The 21,401-nt window shown below is 35.3% G+C and overlaps 1 protein-coding gene across 1 annotated transcript in view; it reads right to left on the bottom strand.

Moving 5' to 3' along the window:
- RhoGAP100F (Rho GTPase activating protein at 100F) overlaps window positions 1-21,401 on the bottom strand; it is a 283,580-nt gene that overhangs the window by 51,831 nt on the left and 210,348 nt on the right. The window contains exons 5-9 of the mRNA XM_069847371.1: window positions 19,344-19,512; window positions 16,440-16,716; window positions 12,546-12,778; window positions 8,740-8,967; window positions 5,383-5,666 (exon numbers count right to left, since the gene is read on the bottom strand). Of these exons, the coding sequence (XP_069703472.1) occupies window positions 5,383-5,666; window positions 8,740-8,967; window positions 12,546-12,778; window positions 16,440-16,716; window positions 19,344-19,512 (1,191 nt within the window). The remainder of the gene's footprint in view (window positions 1-5,382; window positions 5,667-8,739; window positions 8,968-12,545; window positions 12,779-16,439; window positions 16,717-19,343; window positions 19,513-21,401) is intronic.

Below are 21,401 nucleotides of genomic sequence, written 5' to 3'. Positions count from 1 at the left end.
CTTTTATTATCCAGTCTGCTGCCAAAAAATTTGAAAGTTAGAATTTATAAAACAGTTATATTACCAGTTGTTCTTTATGGTTGTGAAACTTGGACTCTCATTTTGAGAGAGGAACATAGGTTAAGGGTGTTTGAAAATAAGGTGCTTAGGAAAATATTTGGGGCTAAGAGGGATGAAGTTACAGGAGAATGGAGAAAGTTACACAACACAGAACTGCACGCATTGTATTCTTCACCCGACATAATTAGGAACATTAAATCCAGACGTTTGAGATGGGCAGGGCATGTAGCACGTATGGGCGAATCCAGAAATGCATATAGAGTGTTAGTTGGGAGGCCGGAGGGAAAAAGACCTTTAGGGAGACCGAGACGTAGGTGGGAGGATAATATTAAAATGGATTTGAGGGAGGTAGGATATGATGATAGAGAATGGATTAATCTTGCTCAGGATAGGGACCAATGGCGGGCTTATGTGAGGGCGGCAATGAACCTCCGGGTTCCTTAAAAGCCAGTAAGTAAGTAAGTAACTCTTATAAACTCGAAAAAATCTAACACATAGAGCCTACAGTTAAGATATGGCATTCCTGGATATGTATTGGACCAAACTTGAGCGGATTTTACCGGACCCGACTTGAGCCAGTCTGTGCCACAGCTTACAGACTGGACTGTATTGTAGCAGACTTCATTAAGAGAATATGACGTGTGCAATATAAATGTTATTAGATCTGAGTTCAGAATCTTCAAATTATTAATTAATATGATTTTGTTTTGTCTTTTTTTCCTTGGTTATTTAGCGTCGATGAGATTGGTAATAGCGGGATGGTATTTGGCGAGATGAGACCGAGGATTCGCCATAGATTACTTGACATTTGCCTTATGGTTGAGGAAAATTTAGAAAAAAATCCAACCAAGTAATCAGCTCAAACGGGAATCGAACCTGCGCCCGAGTGCAACTCCAGATTGGCAGACAAGCATCTTACCTGACTGAGCTACATTGATAGCTATGATTATGTTATAAGTATAGTCCTGTCGCTCTTATTTCCAGCAGCCAATCACGTTGCAGGTCGGCTACATTTAAACGTGTGCGTCTTGTCATTCGCTATTGATGATGTAATGAATTTCCTAAGGCTCGATAAATACTTAATATAATCACCCGCCATTTTGGCTCTTTGGCAGAAATCACACGAGGACGTTATTTGCCGCTCAATTATTTGCTCAATTACAGTGCGTTTGATTTATTATCACAGGAGTTACGACATGATAATGTTTAACGGTGAAGCAAATAGATTCCTCGTATGGTAGCTCGGCAAGGAAAGAACAAAAATGGCGAACGATACTACCTACCTAGACTATAGAGCCTTCACTTCCTAAGACATAAGCAAAGGGGAGGAGTCACACCGGAAATAACAGCGACACGACTATAGTATACTTGGCGAAAATAAAACACAGTGATTAAGGTCGTATAAAAAACAATGGGAAAATCAAGGTGAGTTTCATACTTCGTTGAGATATCTAACTGGATACAATTAAAAAATTATTTCCGAATGAGCGAAGAACAATTTGATTATCATTATGTCATTCCATATCTTAATTTTCATGGTCACATCATTACAATTTTTATTAACAGTGTCGTAAAGAATTGAATAATTTCTCACAAGTTCAATAACCATTTCTTCCACGCTCTTACAGTTTGTCAAACGTCCTAAGAGAAAATATTATGGATTGATTAGTAGTAAACAAAACACGAAGAGATAATTTTTATGTCCAACATAATAAGAAAAAAGTTATATTTGCAATAGACCTAAATCAGTACAATATAATTAGCAATCTCTACATTCAAAAAGTATATACCTAAACATTTGTTGCCAACAACTAGTTTATTTATTATTATCTGGATTATCTGAAACCCGGCATTACTAGTGTTTTTATTGTTTTTAAAACTGTGTTGATTACTGCATAAAATATTCGGTTTTTGTACATAATTAACTAGTCTATGTTTAATCATTTTTCTAGAATTTTAGCCAAGTTTGATGTAAATGAAAGGGGTCTATAATTACTATTCATATTGTTTTTATCTCCTGATTTATAAATTGGAAGACTACCATCTTCACCAATGAATTCATCTGCAATGATGGATGGAAAGCAGTCTGCTTAGCACAAGAGGAAAAGCTGAATTTGCCCGAAAACACATGAGCTATACTAATCTGGTCTGAAGTTAGCTCTAGACTATAACCAGGTGTTGATTAAAAAAAAGGTTGCTTGCTGAATATTTTTTAGTTTGGTAGGTAAATTTTCAAGGAGTTTCTTACAATCTATGTATTTTGAGCAATCCACAAGTTCATTAGGGGTGCTATGAGAACAGAGTGAAAACAAGTGTGCACTAAATATTTCATTGAAAACATCAATCTTTTCACTTGAGTCTTATCTGATGTGCTTCGTCAGATCGACTTGATGACATCATCAAGATGCTTTCTCTGTGAAGAAAATGCGAAGGAAATCTTTATAATTCACAAGTAAGATGCATGTATTTTGATTCCAGTAATTTATTGTTTTCTGCAATGTAACATTTCATTTAAGACTAATTTAAACTAAACATGACTTACAATGTTAAAATTGAAATATACCGTCTATATTTATCTAGTTTTTATATAATTGATTATAACATAAACGTTTTCGGCACTAATGTGCCATTTTCAAATGTATGAAAATTTGCCTAATTACATATTCAAATAGATGCACATGAACTGTGTGAATGAAACATATAATGTGTACCCTTGTGATGAGATCATCAAGGGTACACATTATATGTTTCATTCACACAGTTCATGTGCATCTATTTGAATATGTAATTAGGCAAATTTTCATACATTTGAAAATGGCACATTAGTGCCGAAAACGTTTATGTTATAATCAATTATATAAAAACTAGATAAGTATAGACGGTATATTTCAATTTTAACATTGTATTACAACTTGCTTATCGGATAAACCATACAACATGAAATTACTAAACATGACTTGTATAATAGCTGCTCATAAACTGTTTGTGGGAGTTGCGGTGTGACAAATTTTAGCACTGCCTAGGGGAGGCACTATACCTAAATTTGACCCTGTACGGACTCTGCTGTATGTTTCACTGACACACATTTTAATTAATCGAAGTAGTTATGTAATAGGTCTTCAAATAATTTATGTTAATGTCAATGATAAGTGATTTTCCAACAGATTTTTTGCGACGATCTTGTGGGCCACATGACAGAAGCTGATAGTGCAGCAGTGGACAGTGAAAGTGCTGCTTAGTGTTAATGAAATGAGACAGGTGCACTGTAAAAGAATCCATTTTTAGAACATAGTGGCATATATGGTTTCGTTTATTTCATTATCAGGCTCACCTTCAGTTCCATTCCATTCTGATAATTTACACTCTACTGTAGTATGACAATGTAGTTTAAAATAGACGCAAACGTTTTACTAGCAGAAAATGAACATAAAGATTTAGGTATATTATTTAGGAGTAATTTTACATTTCATAGTCATATTAATAATATTATAAATTTGTCCTATCAAAGTTTAAGTTTTGTTATGAGAAATTCTTGTAAATTTAAGGTCAAAACTATAATAATTTTGTATAATTCCGTTGTTCGATCTAAATTAGAGTATGCTGCTGTTATCTGGAACCCAGTTACTAACAAATATATTCTGTTACTAGAAAAAATTCAAAATAAATTTCTAAAGTGGTTATATTACAGACTTTATAATGACTATCCTATCTATGAGAGTTATGCTACAATGCTTCAACATTTCCATTTTCCTAGTTTGCAAATTCGACGAAATTGTAAATCTTTAAACTTTCTTTCTAAAATTATTAACAATAAGTTGGACTGTGTTGGTTTATTTTATTATATAACATTATATGCACCTAAGCTTAAAACGAAATTTCGAAATTTATTTTACATACCAAGGGCAAATACTGAATCCCACAAAAATTCCCCAGTTTTCCAAATGTTACAGTTATACAATAAATTACATCCTCATCCGAATGTTGATATTTCCAATATGAATTTTTTTAGATACAGAATTATTTGTTATCATACTTTATAGAAAATTGTTGTTAGTTAATTTGAAGCTACTTTCACATCTTATTTCAATTTCTCTTTTTTTCTTTCTCTTATTTCTATTTGTTTCAGTTTTTAATAAGTGTATGTTTCCTTTTCCTTGTTTATGTTTTATAAATTAATTTGTTAGTCGTGAACATTATAATTGGGCTTTCCCTATTATGTTCAACAACAAATCTATACTAATAATAAATCTGTAGCCAAAATTTTTCTGGTAATTTTCGATTTTCCAAAAATAATTGGTGTTAACATGTATAATTAACCATACTGAAACCGAAAATCGCTTTCTTGAAATTTTTGTTTGTTTGTATGTCTGTCTGTCTGTCTGTCTGGATGTTTGTTACCTCTTCACGCGATAATGGCTGAATCGATTTATATGAAAATTGGAATATAAATTAAATTCGTTGTAACTTAGATTTTAGGCTATATGGCATTCAAAATACTTTATTTAAAAGGGAGGTTATAAGGGGGCCTGAAATAAATCGACATATCTCGCTTATTATTTATTTTCATGAAAAATATTACATACCGGTAACAAAAGTTTTTTTAGAAATAATTTCCGATAAGTTTTAGTCTACACAAAATTTTGATAGGACTGATATTTAATGAGATAAATGAGTTTTAAAATTACATTAACAACGCCATCTAAGGCGCTGTACTGAAATAAAAACAAATGACCATATGACTTTGTCTATAAGGGGCCTTGGACAACAACAATCGAAAGCTATTAAACATAGCCTAAGAGAATATTTCTGTGTTTGTATGAAGTAATATCGGAAGCTAATTAATTGTTTAATTATTATTTCACCATTGGAAAGTGTAGTTTCTCTAGATGGACATAATTCTACAATGTTATTACAGTAACTTCTGAAACATATAGCAAGTAATATAAAGTATACACATTAAAACTAAATGATAGGTCAGTCTTCATTAAACTACGGTTGCATGTAATAACAATTAAGAAACATGTTAAAGGAATTGTCATTGCACCAAATGACTGCTCTCTGGACCAAAATGACCGCATTTTAATTATTTAAATACAATTTAAATTAAGTAACATATTAAACAATTTATCCTTCTATCAAACACGAATGTTCCCTGGATCAAACGTCCTATTTTAATTATGTAATTACTTTATATTTATTTCTAACAGATGCAGCGGAGCACACGGGTACAGCTAGTTAATACACAAATAAAAAGTGATCTAACAGGAAAAACAATGTTCTTTAACATACATGATAATGGTCAAACCTAACCACATTGATTACCTCTCTCTCTGCGAGTGACAGGCAGTTCAGGTGCAGAGACAGCGCCATCACTGTCTTCTTGGTCCAACAGTCCTGCGGAACTACTACCTCGGCTCTCTCTTTCAAATCGCACCACGTGGTGCCGAGGTGTCTGGCCTGGTCCCGCATGGTGACTGCGTCCACGGTGGTCTCTGGGCAGGGAGTTTGAACGGAGTCCGGCTGGTATTGGGGGACCTGTGCTGCCAGCACCAATGTGCGACCGTGACAGCGTAGATGTTCGTGATGATGGAGTCGTGAGGCCTTGCCTGCATTCAATCAGTAAAGTAGTTTAATACTTGCACGATAATTCATTCTATTCTATTCTCTTTCAACATACACACTCCACTCACCAACTCATTTGCACACTTCATGATATACTTACAGTGATATACGCAGAATTTTTTTCCTAGGGTGTTTCAATCACATTATTTTTGCCTCATAATATAATTACGTGTATATTAATTCCAGCCAAATACCTTAAACTTTGCACTATGACATATTATTTTTCTATCAGGTTTCATTCTGTTGTTGTTTTGTTAATAGAATTTATAAAGGAGAACTTTTCCAATTAAAAAATAATAAAATTAATACCATTTTTACTCGCGAAATTTCCCTTTTTTCCTCAAAATTCTGAGGTGAAAAATCGAGAGTAGGGAAATTATGAGATGTCTAAAAAGTATCGGAAATAAACTGCTCATATATCAAACAACTCATGCACCAATAAAATTAATGTTTAATACCAAATAACTACAAAATAATAGAATTATATATATATATATATATATATATATATATATATATATATATGGAGTGATTATGGATAATTTTGCGACTGCTGTATGTCAGTTCTCATGCCAGTAGCCTGAACTTGATTAACCTTGGATCATGGCATTAAACTTCACGCGTAAAATATTTTATGGAAATTAACTTATTAATTACCTACATAAAGTAAATAAACGTACCATACTTATATTTTACACTCCACTACTTTCATCAGACAACAAATCTTCCCTTTGTTACAAGAATCATCGTTATTTTTCACTGTAGAAGATATAGATAAGATCTTGGTTATTCCATGTGTATTTTTACGATATTTGAAAAGTTCAAGGAAAAACTTGAAGGAAAAAGTTGTGTCCAATTTTTTTTTTAATGTAAGAGGGGGAAATTACGTGGGATAAATATAATTCTGATAACTATGTCCTAAAAATACTGGGGAAGGTTATTGTGCAAGGGGGGAGGGAAAATTACGCAAGTAAATACGATATTCTTTTTTCATGAAGACTATTCTAATGCATATTCCTTTTTCGAAAACAATACACAAAGTACCTAATACTCAAACAATAACTGAATATTAAATTGAAATAATACACTGACACTGTCACATTCTATACATATTAAGACCACTGGTAGCTATGATATTGATAAGATATATGAGAATAAATTGTTATTAATCACAAAACAAAAATTAAATTTATTACAGAAAGAATAGCACGAAGTAATCTGAAGCTTTCTTAGGATCATTCACATCTGATGAATATGACTGAGCTTAATATCAAAATTACAACAATTTCATGTCTAGTGATAAGATTTGTAAATACAATACATGACACAAATCTGATATATAACAGTATTGGAGCATAGTACTACGCTATTTACGAAAGGAGTAAGATATAGTGGATCCAAGCTTTTAATAAATGTACCTACCTAGAAAACTAAAGATACTGGTACACGTTTTGTTTCAGAACATTATTGAAGAATTTACTGTTGAAAGACAGTTTTTGTAATATAGAATAGTTTTTGGACACCATTTGAGTGAACTTTAAGTATCAGTATCTGTAAAATTAATTGTAATATTTAATTCTGTTTGTATGATTAATTGATTATTGTATCTTAACTTGAAGTAAATTATCGTAAGCGTCATTGCAAATTTTATTGTATAATTGGATACTTTAAAGTAGAAAGATGCAAAGTGCCAAAATCATAGAAAACGAAATTATTATGCAGAAAAGTGCAATGTGCCTAGGAGGATGATGTATGAAAGAGGCTACATCCACTTGTGTTTCTTAAGCGAGATATTTAGATGTTACGTTGCCAGCACCATTCAGTTTCAGAGTTGCATCATAGAATGCAATGGATCTCCAACAGGTCATGTTTGTGCCCAAACTTACACACAGCGAAATGTTTTACAGATGTCAGCTTTCACGTTATAACTTTGGAGTTTGTGCATGTGATACAATGCAGTCTTACATGTGTATGTGGGATGAAAGCATCGCGAGTAGAGGTGCCAATGAGATTGCCTCGTGTGTACTAGAACTGATGAATATGGACACAACAAACAAGAAGAATCTGATAACTGTGCAGCTGAAAATAAAAATCGTGTAATGTTTTCATGTGTCTCTTTTTAGTTGCCATTGGTTTATTTGAGCACATAGAACAACGTTTCCTTCTCAGTGGCCACAGTTCCTTGCAATGCGATTCTGATTTCGCTTTGATTGAAAAACGACAGAAAGTGACAAAAGCCTTCATTCCTAGTGACCTGCTTAAAATCGTACAAGACTCTAAAGTTATAAAACCATTTCAAACCGTTTCAATGCTAGAGTCATATTTCCTTAATATGCAAGATGTTGCTGATCAACTAATTTCCATCAAGAACTTGAATATTTCTAAGGAATGTTGCATTCAGTATGATGTTAGTAAAGCAGGTAGTAAGATGTGCAGTCAGCATTGTTTCAAGTTAAAGCATAAAATAGGGAAATTACTGAAGAAAAGAAGGGGGATCTACTAGCAATGACTCCCTATCTTCCAAATGAGAAGCATAGGCAGTTCTACAGGCAGATCTGTGAGTAAAAATTGCTCCAGAATAGGAAAAAATAGGTATTGGACTTTGCACCATTCTACTGCAACTGTACCCATTACTTAACCCTTTTCACAATCTGTGTTATATAACTAAATATGGAGAAATAATGTCTTTACATACCACTATTATTAATGAGTAAACACTGCACTATTGCTCTTTTCTATCAGTAAAAAAAACATGACACAAATATGTGTACAATTATTCTTATAGCTACATTTTTTTATCTTATCTCCAATGTTTCATTTTGGCACTTTGCACCCTTCTACTTTAAAGTATCCAATTGTTGTAATCCTTTGATATATGGCATCCAATGTCATTGCACTAATTTCAATTTATGAATAAACCTATGAATTATAATATCACTCTTTCTTTCTTTTTCTTTTTTGGCCTCCATGGAGGGGAGATTAAATATAAACCCCCTAGGTACGCCATTGCAAATACACAGACTCACACTCACTAACTCATCCATCCTTGTTCCTTACCTGTAATAATAATATGAGGAACGTGGGGAGGATGTGCATGTTGCTTCTGTGTCTGATGCATAGTCCAGTGATGGTCGATGTCTTCTGGTTAATGTTCCAGTGGAAAATGGTTGCTGCCTCTGTTGTGACGCGACATCGGCTGCCCTGTACCTGGACGTGTATGAGGGGCCTCCACTGGACTTAAGGCTGGACCTCAGCATTGTGTGCGACGTCTGTCGTGTGCCCAGGCTGTAAAGAGTACATTATGGAATGGATGTAGTAGAAGTCGAGTGGTTATAAGGTCACCATGCTCGCTATTACATCTAATGTTTGCATCCAATTTTATGGGGTGATACAATTTCTTAGCAGGTTTTCCTTCTGCTGAAAGTCTTGTGTCGCAGATTTGTCACACAAAAGATAATCGTGTCTTGGATGAAAGACCTCTAAGGAAAATGTATTCAATTATTTCTCGTCCATAAAAGATCCTTCTTTTGTAGAAAGATGACTGTTATCAGAGTGCCTCTGTAAGAGAGTATGGTCATATGATTGCTTATTTCTATTGGCTACGGCATGACTGATTCATGCATTGGACATTCGTAAGTGTGTAAACATTGTGATCCATTCTTATCTTATGAGGTCATTCATTACAGGATAATGATTACTGATGTTTAAATCAGCATCTTTTGCATTTATTGTGTTTACTGTTATATCATCTCACTCAGCTTGCAGCAAATAATGTCTAGTTTATTTTCACATTAGGTCGTCTCATAAGTAATGTCTGGTTTTCAATTTGATGTTTTGTAAGATTTTAATGATTTTCTGTAGGAATATAAAGTTTATATTCCGAAGTGATATAGTGTTAAAAGTTGTGTAATCAAGATGTATAGGGTATTTCAAAAGTCAGTTCAAACATTAAACCGCTATATGTATTATAATATTTGAGATAGGGAAAAAACAAAGACATCACAATGTTGGGCAAACAACGGGGTTTACAAAACATTCGGAAGATGTCCACCGTTCTCCTGTTCAACGCACAGCATTCTGTCTGTGACACCATGACGCACAGTATTTTGCAGATAATGTCTTGAAATATTGGCAATTTCTTGTGAGATACCAATTTCTTGGTATCTTTCAGTTGCAGTAGGGTTGTTGGATGTGTCGTTCTTTAAGGTAACTCCACAACCAAAAGTCGGCTGGATTGAGACCTGGAGATTGCAGAGGCCACATTGTTGGAAAGTGCCTACTGATGACACATCTGCGTAATTAATTGTTTTGCAGAGATAAAAATGTGGGGTGGAGCACCATCTTGCGTGAAGATTATGTTTTCCATATCGTGATTCCTCAGTCTAGGGATGACGAAGTTCTGTAACGTGCTTTAGTAGTGCTCTCCATTTACTGTAACAGTCTGTCTTATTCCATTATTGTCCACACCTGTAGAGTAATGGTTAGCGCATCTGGCTGGGAAACCAGGTGGCCCAGGTTCGATTCTTGATCGAGGCAAGTTACCTGGTTGAGGTTTTTTCCGGTGTTTTCCCTCAACTCAATATGAGCAAATGCTGGGTAACTTTCGGTGCTGGACCCCGGACTCATTTCACTGGCATTAACATCTTCATCTCATTCAGACGCTAAATAATCTAAGATGTTGATAAAGAGTCGTAAAATAACCTATAAAAAATTAATGGTGGAGTTAACACGAGTAATTGCAGACTTTGGTCGGAAAACGAACCTCAATTACGCACTTTACAACAATGTGGCCTCCGCGATCTCCAGATCTCAATCCAGCCGCCTTTTGGTTGTGGGGTTAACTTAAACAACGAGGTTTCCTGACACATTCAACAACCCTACTGCAACTGAAAGATTCCATCTCGCAAGAAATTGCCACTATTCCAAGACATTATCTGCAAAATGCTGTGCATGGTATCACAGACAGAATGCTGTATGTTGAACAAGAGAATGACAGACATCTTCTCAATGTTTTGTAAACCCCATTGATTGCCCAACATTGTGATGCTTTTGTTTTTTTCCTATCTCAAATATTATAATATTTATAGCGGTTTAATGTTTGAACTGACTTTTAAAATACCGGTATCCTATATAATCAAGATTTTCTGTAATTGGGTAATATAATTTACAGGACACTATGGTTACTCTTGTATATTGTGAGCATGTGACAGTCGTCAATTGTTAATAAAAGGAATGCGAATCCACACCTAAGGAGTAACAGCGCGTCTGACCATGAAACCAGGTGGCCTGGGTTCGAATTCTGGTTGGGACAAGTTACCTGGTTGAGGTTTTTTTTCCCGGAGTTTTCCCTCAACCCAATATGAGCAAATGCTGGGTAACTTTCAGTGCTGTACCCCAGACTTATTTCACAGGCATTATCACCTTCATTTCATTCAGACCAGATGCTAAATAACCTGAGATGTTGATACATCGTCGTAAAATAACCCAATTAAAAAAAAAAAAGAAAAGAAAAAGGAATGTAAAATGGAGGTGATAAAGTTTGAGATTAGAGTCCTTCCAAAGCACTACTGGAAATAAGATTATAATTTTTAGCTAATTAACTGGGTAAACCAAAGTTTTTAATCACTGTGTGTTCTTTGATCAGGTTGAGTAGTAGATCAAGCTTATGACCTCAAAATATCTAATATTTGCACTGAGAAAAAAATAATGAGACATACCAGGAGACAATTTCATTTTTAAATGGTTTCATAGACTTCCTTGAAAAAATTATAGTAAGGAAGAAGTTTGTACAGAAATGATCTCAGAGTGGGGTATTGCTACCAAAAACTTAAAATTTGCAGATTCGAAATATACATTTGAAAGAAAAAGGATTTCCTTTCTTACGGACTTCAAGATTCACATAGGATTGCCTTGAAAATTTATTTAGTACAATTCGCAGCTATTAGGCTATTCCTACAGCTGTGCACTTCGGAAATAATCTGAAATTAATAATAATAATAATAATAATAATAATAATAATAATAATAATAATAATAATAATGATGATGATGATTTATTTAACCTGGCAGAGTTATGGCCATACGGCCTTCTCTAACACTCAACCAGGAGAAAAACTGCGTTACAAAAACACTACAATTTTACACACAAAACTGAATAAGATAATAAAAATAAAATGTAAACAACAAGTAAGAAGAAATCAGACATAATATATAACATAGAGAAAGAAAGAAAAAAACATAATAAAATGTGAACAGCAGGTCAAAATAAATGAGGCATACAAAGTATAAAAAAAATAGACTATTATTGATGATGATGATAATAATAATAATAATAATAATAATAATAATAATAATAATAATAATAGGCCTAATAGTAATAATAATACTAATAGTAGTAATAAAATAATGCAGTACAAAGCATACAATGAATACAATATTTTTAAGTACACACAGTAAGGAAAATTATGATTATATATAGCTCAACTTATCACATTAGAGATATACCATTATCGGAAAATATGAAAACAAAAATATAAAATAAGTTAAATATCACTAGAACATAAAAAAATGTGAATACGTGGAAACATGCAATACAACACTTGTCATAATGGTAAGTTAGTTTGGCAACTCGTCATAAGATAATTTTCTAACTTGGATTTGAAAGATTTGAATGTTCGGCAGCCCTTGACTTCAGGCGGCATAGAGTTCCAGTGATGAGAGGTAGCAACAGTGAAAGATGAGGAATACAGAGTCTCAGTATCTAAGAGTTGAGTACCGGTAATAAATAAGTTTTCAAAAAGTAAATAAACAACGTCGGTTCTAGTTCACTTCTCAGTCTCTGGATTATTATATGTTGTAACTCACCCTGTTCCTGAGGTGTAGTCATATTCCACTCGGGGGAGATGCTGGTCACTGCCAGAGCGTGGCATCACACGACCACCCACCCGCCGTGTGCCTGTCTGAACATAGTAGTGCGACTGCTGTTGCTGCAGTCGCAAGGTGCTGGGACTGGGCTGGGGGCCTGCAGACATGCGGCGTGTGGATGTGATGGACGTCGTGCCAGGTGGAGGAGGCGGGCCTGAATAGAATGCGTGCACCTGGACACAAAGATATTACAACTCATGAATTAAATACGACAAAGGAATTTATAACAAACACATTAACGAAAGAACAGAAAAAAAGAAAAGAAGGAAGATCTGGAAGAATATAGATGTGGAAGAATAAGGAAAAAGAAAAAAAAAATACTATAGATATTTATTCTTGGGCTGGGAAGACTAGTAATAACACTCAAGACTTATTACGATTTTATTCTAGTGTGTAAAATGGCTACAGACTTTTGTTTATTTATATTTATCTCCCATTACTTGAACGTAAGTGTAATACCGAATCTGGTCTGCAATGTACCACAACATGGAGTGAATAGGGACGAATTTTTACTATTTTTTATTTCTTTGTGTCAAAGAATAAATATAATAATGAGAGTGTTTATTTGTTCACTCATTACAAATAAAAATAGAAACACTCTTATTATTATAATATTATGAAAGGGTTATTTTAATAATGGTACAACTCCACTTTTTGTCAAAGTGGAGTTAACTACACTTTCAGCTTTACAAATGTCTATTCTTTTTATTATGAAAGTGGTACAACTCCAAATTCCTTCTACTGCCAACAGAGTGCACCATAATGCTGGCATCTTAGATATTATAATCGTACAAGAAAATTATTTTAATAATGGTATAACTCAACTGTGTATCATCATCATCATCATCATCATCATCATCATCATCATCATCATCATCATCATCATCATCATCATCCCTGACACTACAACCTGGTCGATTTTTGGCCTGCTTAAGAATGTCTTGCCATTGGTTCCTATCGATTGCCTTGTATTCTGTGCTTTCAAGACAATTTTTTAAGATACGAGATCGTTAACCTCATGACCAACCCCCAACCTGGAGGACCAGTCATTTGATATTGGTGTTTTCGTCTCCTAGATTGGTTGCTTCAACTGTGTTCCATGTTAAGCCAAAATGAGTGATTCTAAAGAGATTTTGAGTGACTCCGATTATATTGATGATTAAGATCTTGATCAATATTATAAAATATCCAGTGGCGGCTCGTAATAAAATATTATATGTGTTCACAATTTTGTGTTCCAAAACTGAAGAGAATTTGAAATCGTACGTTTAGCCTAATATAAAATGTCATGCTTCCAATGTTTCACTATCGAAAAAACCGTATATAAATTCAAAAGAACATATAATAATAATAATAATAATAATAATAATAATAATAATAATAATAATAATAATAATAATAATGATAATGATAATGAAACCCAGTCTTTTTATTTCCAATTTTTCCTGGTAAGCCAGTTTACCCAGTTCTTTACTGTTCCAAATTACTTGAACAGAGTTCATTGTTTACGTTTGTTAAAAATTAATACATACCTCAATACCGTTATTTACAAAAGCGTGTGTTCAGTATATATTTTGATTCACAATACACTTATACACTATAGCCTAAACCAGTACTATAATCCCATTCACATAGATTGATTACTATAAATACATGCCAATAAATATTATTCTTAAATATTATATACTACCATACAGATACTTAAATTCATACCACCACCACATTCAGCCAGCACGTGTTTGAAAGCCAAACTATGCTATTATGCTGACACTGCTCTTCTGTCACAAACTACACTCTCGTAGCAGCACTGTACACACATCCACATGAAGTAAACGTTCCGACAGTGAGATGCTGACACCTACAGGCTAGAAAACAGACTATTAAATTTCCTTCTCGAGATATAGCATGTGAACGATAGGCACCGATGCACCTGACATCTGTAGGATAGATTCACTGTTCACTTAACGCTTTGTGCTCTTGACGAGTCATAAGCGGCCAGCGAAAGACAATTTTCTCCCGCGCATGCGTGAAATTCCTGTAACCTTCTTGAAAAGAGCACGGCTTGTATGTGAATGGATGTTGCCAAGTTTACATAAAAAGTTTATGCAAGATGCGGGAAGTTTAAAGTACTCGATTCTGATATTATACATCCCCAATATGTCAATACGGTATTAAATAATAAAACTAGTCATGCATTAATGGAAACAAGGTGTTCACGTGCTCTTATTGACGCACCGCCACTGAAAATATCCATTTATATACTGAAATCCAATTTCTTTTCAATAAAAGCATTATTCTGGTACACCTCCAAAGAGTTGCCTTGGATTTATCAATCATACATTGATATTTTTTTGAATAGTGGTATACCTCCATTATCCCTCCTTTATTATACATGTCCCATAAAATATTCATAAAGCCCAAGCATAGGAAGAAAGCTTAATTTCTGACAAGAAAGCATGAACTATTACTTTTCAAATATTTCACATCCTGAAATTTTTATACACATTTAACTTAAGACTTCATATCTCAAAATCAATGTAAATGGAGGTGTACCATTATTAAAATAACACCTCCATTTTAGTCTTTGACACAAATAAATAAAATATAGTAAAAATTCGTCCTTATTTACCCCTACATCCCTATTCACACCATATTACAGAAACTATAACTTCGGCCCAAGACTATACAATTCTTTTATTAATAATTAATGAATGATTTTGGGTTTAAAAATTAGGTGTACAAATTATTTTTTGCAAACTTTTATCTAAGAGAAAAATAGACTTAAAAATATTTCCTGCATTTTTATATTTTACCGAAATTAATCTTACTGTATTTATTTTGTAATGTAGGCCTATGCTGTTTTTATATTTGAATTAATGTGCTTAATATAATTTTACTATTACGTTTTCAAGAATACTCCTAAGCATAAGTTTGGGCTTTTTTGGGAGTGAGCTAAACTTACTTATTGTTACATACTGCATGGATTTAATGTACAACATGCCTTAATACATGTTCAAATTGGGCCCCATTAATATTTTGGCAAACACAACAGTGGCACAACAAGGACTGACACATTCTCTCAAAGATTCCAAGAGTGATCTTAACAATTTGTTCCGCAGCCATAATGCACTGTATCGTAATAATGTTTCTTCATCGTTGACTGGTGTGCTGTAAACTGCCTTCTTCATTGCATTCCACAAGAAAAAAAATTGAGCAGTGTCAATCAGGTGATTGTGGAGGCCATCCTGTTGATCCACCACGATTTTTTCTTGTGAGGTGCTATGAAGGACGCAGTTTACAGCACTCCAGTCCATGATGAATAAACACTACTACAGTGACTATAGCAGAAATCATTCAGACCTGAAATCTTTAAGACAATGCGTCAATTCTTGTTGCACTGCTATCATGGTTGTTAATGTGGCTCAATTTGAAGATATAAAAAGGCATTTTATACATTAAATTAATGCAGTATGAAACAGTAAGTTTTCTTGATGACTCAAGCATGTTAACGTATGTAGCATCTTAATGAAGCACCTGGGACACTGCATTCTTATTATTAAAATACTTAGTTTGGTATCCTTTTTGTACTCTGAAAGTTTCAGCACTCTGTATAATATAGTATGGATGTAATTCATTAAGTCTCAGAAGATAACATTTGCTGGTATCAAAATCCATGACGGAAAATGCCATCAAAAGGTTCTATGCACCAGCTTCTGAAAATGACTAACTACGTTCATTCAATGTGAAATGAGCACACAGGAACCGGAATGATTAGTGCTCATCTAACCCACCTCCAGCTCCACTTCATTTCTACATCTCTGTATATGGACTCACCTTCTCTGCAAGTGACTCGAGTGTCTTGGGGTAGCCCCTCTCATAGGGCTGGAAGTGCTGTGGGGTGGACGATGGCTTGGGCTGCTCTGTTATGACTGGTGGTGGGGGGGGCTGGTACGACCACGTGGCCGCTGCACTCCGGTCGCTGGCGTGCTCTGGTCTCGAGTTGTAGTACAGGTCAGCCAGGCCGAGTCCGTTTGCTGTAGTTTCTCCATTGCTATCGAGGCCCAAGTCCTGAGTTGATCCCAGGCCTGTCAAACCTAAGCCTAGCCGTGATCTGAAAATGTGTTCATATGTGAGTGTCAGCATCATATCTAATCTTTGTTTACACTATAAATGGACTAGTCCACCACACCCGTGGAGTAACGACTAGTGCATCTGGCCGCGAAACCAGTTGGCTTGGGTTCGAATCCCAGTAGGGACAAGTTACCTGGTTGAGGTTTTTTCCAGGGTTTTCCCTCAACCCAATATGAGAAAATGCTGGGTGACTTTCGGTGCTGGACCGCGGACTCATTTCACCAGCATTATCACCTTCATCTCATTCAGACACTAAATAACCTAAGATGTTGATAAAGTGTCGTAAAATAACCTACTAAAAAAAATGGACTATTCAAAATTGGTGACATGATAATGAAGCAGTGTGTGATTGCCTATAGCAGTAACAGGCTTGGATAAAAGTAATGGCAACATTGCTGCTACATCAGCCATGTAAGTCAAATACCCTTAGAATGTTTTGGAGCTGAGAACCGAAGTTCAGATGAACTAGTGCAATGAGTGGTATCGGTTGTACGATATTCAGTCAAATATAGCAATGTCTTAAAATACAAGAGGATAGCAAAGAACCATAATGATTTCTTTACGAAGCTGGAACAGAGTTTATGGATCAAAATTGGAGTTGCACGAGATCGTAGTAAACAAGACTGTTACCAGGGACTGCGTGAAGCATGTGGTGATGCAATGTTGTCATAGTGTACAGCGGCACGATGGGTGAAAGTGTTTCGTGAAGGCAGGAATACTGTTCAGGACAGGTCCCATTCAGGATAACCCCAAATTGATGACCACATTATTCAGTTTCTTACTTCCCTACTGGATGTTGATCACTAATGGACTGCAGAGACAAACACAGGCATATGCCACAAAACCATGCTGCACATTCTGCATGATATTCCTGCATTAAGCAAAATTGCAGTGCATTGGATATCCCATAGAATCACGAGGTACAACAATAGCAGAGCTATGCAACTGCACAGGAATTGCTGAACCGCTACCAGAGGAAAAGTAACGATTTCCTTGGGCAGATCCTCACTATGAATAGAATATGGGCTCGATCATACAAACCATGCTTTAATCAATCAATCTCCTTGTTGTTTAAGCTAACAAGTAACAAAGAGGTACCCACAGAAGCTGTATTAACACCAACATAGTCCCACTATATTTTTCACTGCTTATGATACATGGAGTCCCTCAGTGTAAAATACTCCAGAAGTAAAATAGTCCCTCAATCAGATCTCCGGGTAGAGACTGCACTGAGAGATGCCAAGTATCATACTAAATACTTATTTGGAACACCAAAAGTCACACCGTCCAGTCACTCAGAGCCAAGTTTAATACTGAAAATCATGCTTGAAGCGGTAATCAAATGAATGGAAGCATCCCGGCTCTCTTTATCCAAGGACTGTGTGCTCTGCCAAGGTGGTGTGAAGGTGATGCTCATTGTGGCATATGACATCTATGAGGTAATACTGCACCATGATGTATTACTATGGCAGTTGGTAGATGCTGCCTACTACTGCAATTTCCTGCAACAACACTTTTGTTCAGCTTTAAGGAGAAAGCGACGGCACTTTCTGGAAACAATCCCTATTAGCCTTCATGACAATGAGAGGAGTCACACTACTAATGCCACGATGGATCTTCTGCTTCGCTGGTTATGGGAAAGTACTGGAAAATCTGCCATACTCACCTAATATGAGCCTGTGCGATTATGATCTCTTCCCCAAAATGAAAGAACTACTTAGAGGGACACATTACAACACAAGAAATGCCATTATTCATGCCATAGAGTGGTCAATTCTATACTGAACATCAACAGAGATGAACGTGCTGATGTATGATGGCTTGCACAATAGTGTGGCAGAAGGTGGTAAACGTGGGGAGGGGGAAATTACATTTGTGGTGTTTCCTCTGATAATAAAGCAATTTCAAAATTATAGCAATGTTGCCATTACTTTTTATCTAACTCTATCTTGGTGCATTTCGTAGGGTAGGAATTAAACATATTACGTTATCTCACAAGTAATGTCGATTTCTTTTCTTTTTGTAAAATTTTAATGATTTTCTTTAGTTGGGACAATGCAATGTACAGGACGCTATAGTATGTGAGAATGTGATAGTCGTCAATTGTTAATATAAAGAATATAATGGAGGTGATAAAGTTTGAGATTAGAAAAGATCACATACAGACAGTGTAGGTTCTATGGCAGAATCTTTGAAGAATAAGAAGCTTATGACGAAGAATACAATTAATAGGAATTGGCGAATCCTCGGCTTTACTACATCTCTCCAAAGAATTGTAAAAAATTGAAACTGAAATTGTAAAAAAAATTGTAAAAATTGTAATTGTAATCTTGTAAAATTTTGACTTGTTCCACATTTTAAAGCTTCACTGCTAATATAAGATCTATGGAGTATAATAAATGAAATGAATAAAATAATAATAATAATAATAATAATAATAATAATAATAATAATAATAATAATAATAATAATAATAATAATAATAATAATAATAATGAAAAGAAAAGAAAAATGAGGAAATAAAACAATTAGAAGGAGAAGGAGAGAATTAAGAAAAAGGACAAGCAATAGAACTTCATGTGTCTTTTGGCAAGATGACTCGCTCACCTCGATGTGGAGACCATCTCCCGGCCGTCACCCCCCCTTCTCCGTGACCCTGTATCCTCCATGTCGTCCATGTCATCCTCCTCTCGCAACTCCTTCTTGATGACCACCACAGGTGGTGGCTTGTGCTCTGAGCGAGGCTGCAGGTGTGGTGACATGACACCTCCCTTACCTGAAAATACACAGCTGTATTATATTTCCTAACACTACCATCATAATCACTATTACTATAATTGAATGAATCGCCCAATATGTAGGCGTATCACGAAAGCTGCAAATACGAAAACACTCACTTTTTTTTTCAGTATAAAATTATCAGTAAATGCTGACCTAAACGTTGCTATTTAATGCAAAATAATAAAGGTCAAATTTTGTAACAGTATTACCGATAATTCATCACATATAACATAATATAGACAACCAATAAACGAAGAGTAGGGCCTACACGATGAATGTCACAATTCTGTTAAGGATGATGTTTAGAGACTAGCACAATATGAAAAAAAAAATTATGGGAATTTTTTCATACTTTCTCGAATGTACAGACGCATTATCCAACACAATAACACTATTTGCAGGAAGATTTCGAAGCAATTTCTTCGCAAAATATTTCTCATTTCATCATGGTAGTCGCCATCTTTCTTTCCGTAATATACTAATTGAGCTCCTGGAATAAAAGCATTCCTTCTCATTACTAGCATGGACTAATATTATACGTCCACCTTTGCCCAAGGGCGTCTTATTACCAGTCATCAGACCTTTTCTGGCTTGTGAAGTGGAGGCAATTGTAGTGTCCACCCAAGACTTTGAAGTCGTACACCTTGCATTTATCCAGGTCTCATCTGTGTAAACAAAGTTCCCATTATATATTATTATGATGTACCGAAGTACATATGATATTTCCGAGCAGAAAATCTGCGTCATCATATGATGATTGATGAGTGGAATGGAGAAAAATTCTCTCCGGCATCGGGATTTGAACCCAGGTTTTCAGCTCTACGTGCTGACACTCTATCCACTAAGCCACACAGGATTCCCAACCTGATGTCAGATCGAATTCTCTCACTTTAAGTTCCATCTCTTGGGTTCCCTCTAGTGGCCTACCCTCATGCATTGCGTCATAGATATATGACAGTGGCACAATGTCCGGCCACTTAGTCACTCATAACGAATGCACCTCTGCACATGTATGGACATTGTGCCACTGTCATACATCTATGACGCATTGCATGAGGGTAGGCCACTAGAGGGAACCCAAGAGATGGAACTTAAACTGAGAGGATTCCGACATCGGGATGGGAATCCGGTATGGCTTAATGGATAGAGCATCAGCACATAGAGCTGAAAACCCGGGTTCATATCCCAGTACCAGAGAGAATTTTTCTCCGTTCCACTCATCAATCATCAAAGTTCCTATTGTTTGCTCTGTGACTTCTAATAGTTCTCAAGTGCCTATGCCTCCAGGCAATTATGTCGTCTCTATCAATTAGCATGGAGTTCTTCTTTCTTCTAGTAAACTCGAATCTCATATCCTTTAGTATCCTTCGTAACGTTGAAATTGATACGTTAGGCATGCCTGTGTCTTTATCAGAGGCTGCTTTCACATTTTTTAATGTTGGCAGTGTGTTTTTCCTGTAAAATGAATGCACAAGACGCCTTATTGCAGCCTGATTAATTGAATCACATTTCTGCATTCTCGTCTTTTTAATGCCTGGGCTTTTCTTTTACACTGATGTTGAAAGTTTCCCCTTCAATTTAAATTTCTTTCTTATTGTTAGCACCTATTTGTAAGAAAATTTTGTGGCTGTCACGGTATGTTTAGCAGCTTCAGTTACACTGAATAAAAATGCAGTACGAAAGTACAAATACACGTTTAACACCATAGTTCTTTCGTTGGAACTCAATATTCTTTTCCGGGTTCGCAATCTTTTGAAGCATTTTGTTGCTGTATAGGCTGACATTTTTCTTAATAGATGTTTATCTTAATATTGTACTGTGCCAAGTTCTTATGTATGCAGATACAGTACGTCTGTTTGCACCTTAATGTTCATAGTAAGAAAA

This window comes from Periplaneta americana, chromosome 15 (genome assembly GCF_040183065.1).
Source record: "Periplaneta americana isolate PAMFEO1 chromosome 15, P.americana_PAMFEO1_priV1, whole genome shotgun sequence".
Taxonomy (NCBI): Eukaryota; Metazoa; Arthropoda; class Insecta; order Blattodea; family Blattidae; genus Periplaneta; species Periplaneta americana.
Note: the sequence above shows the minus strand (reverse complement) of the source record. Positions and strands in the feature narration are given on the sequence as shown.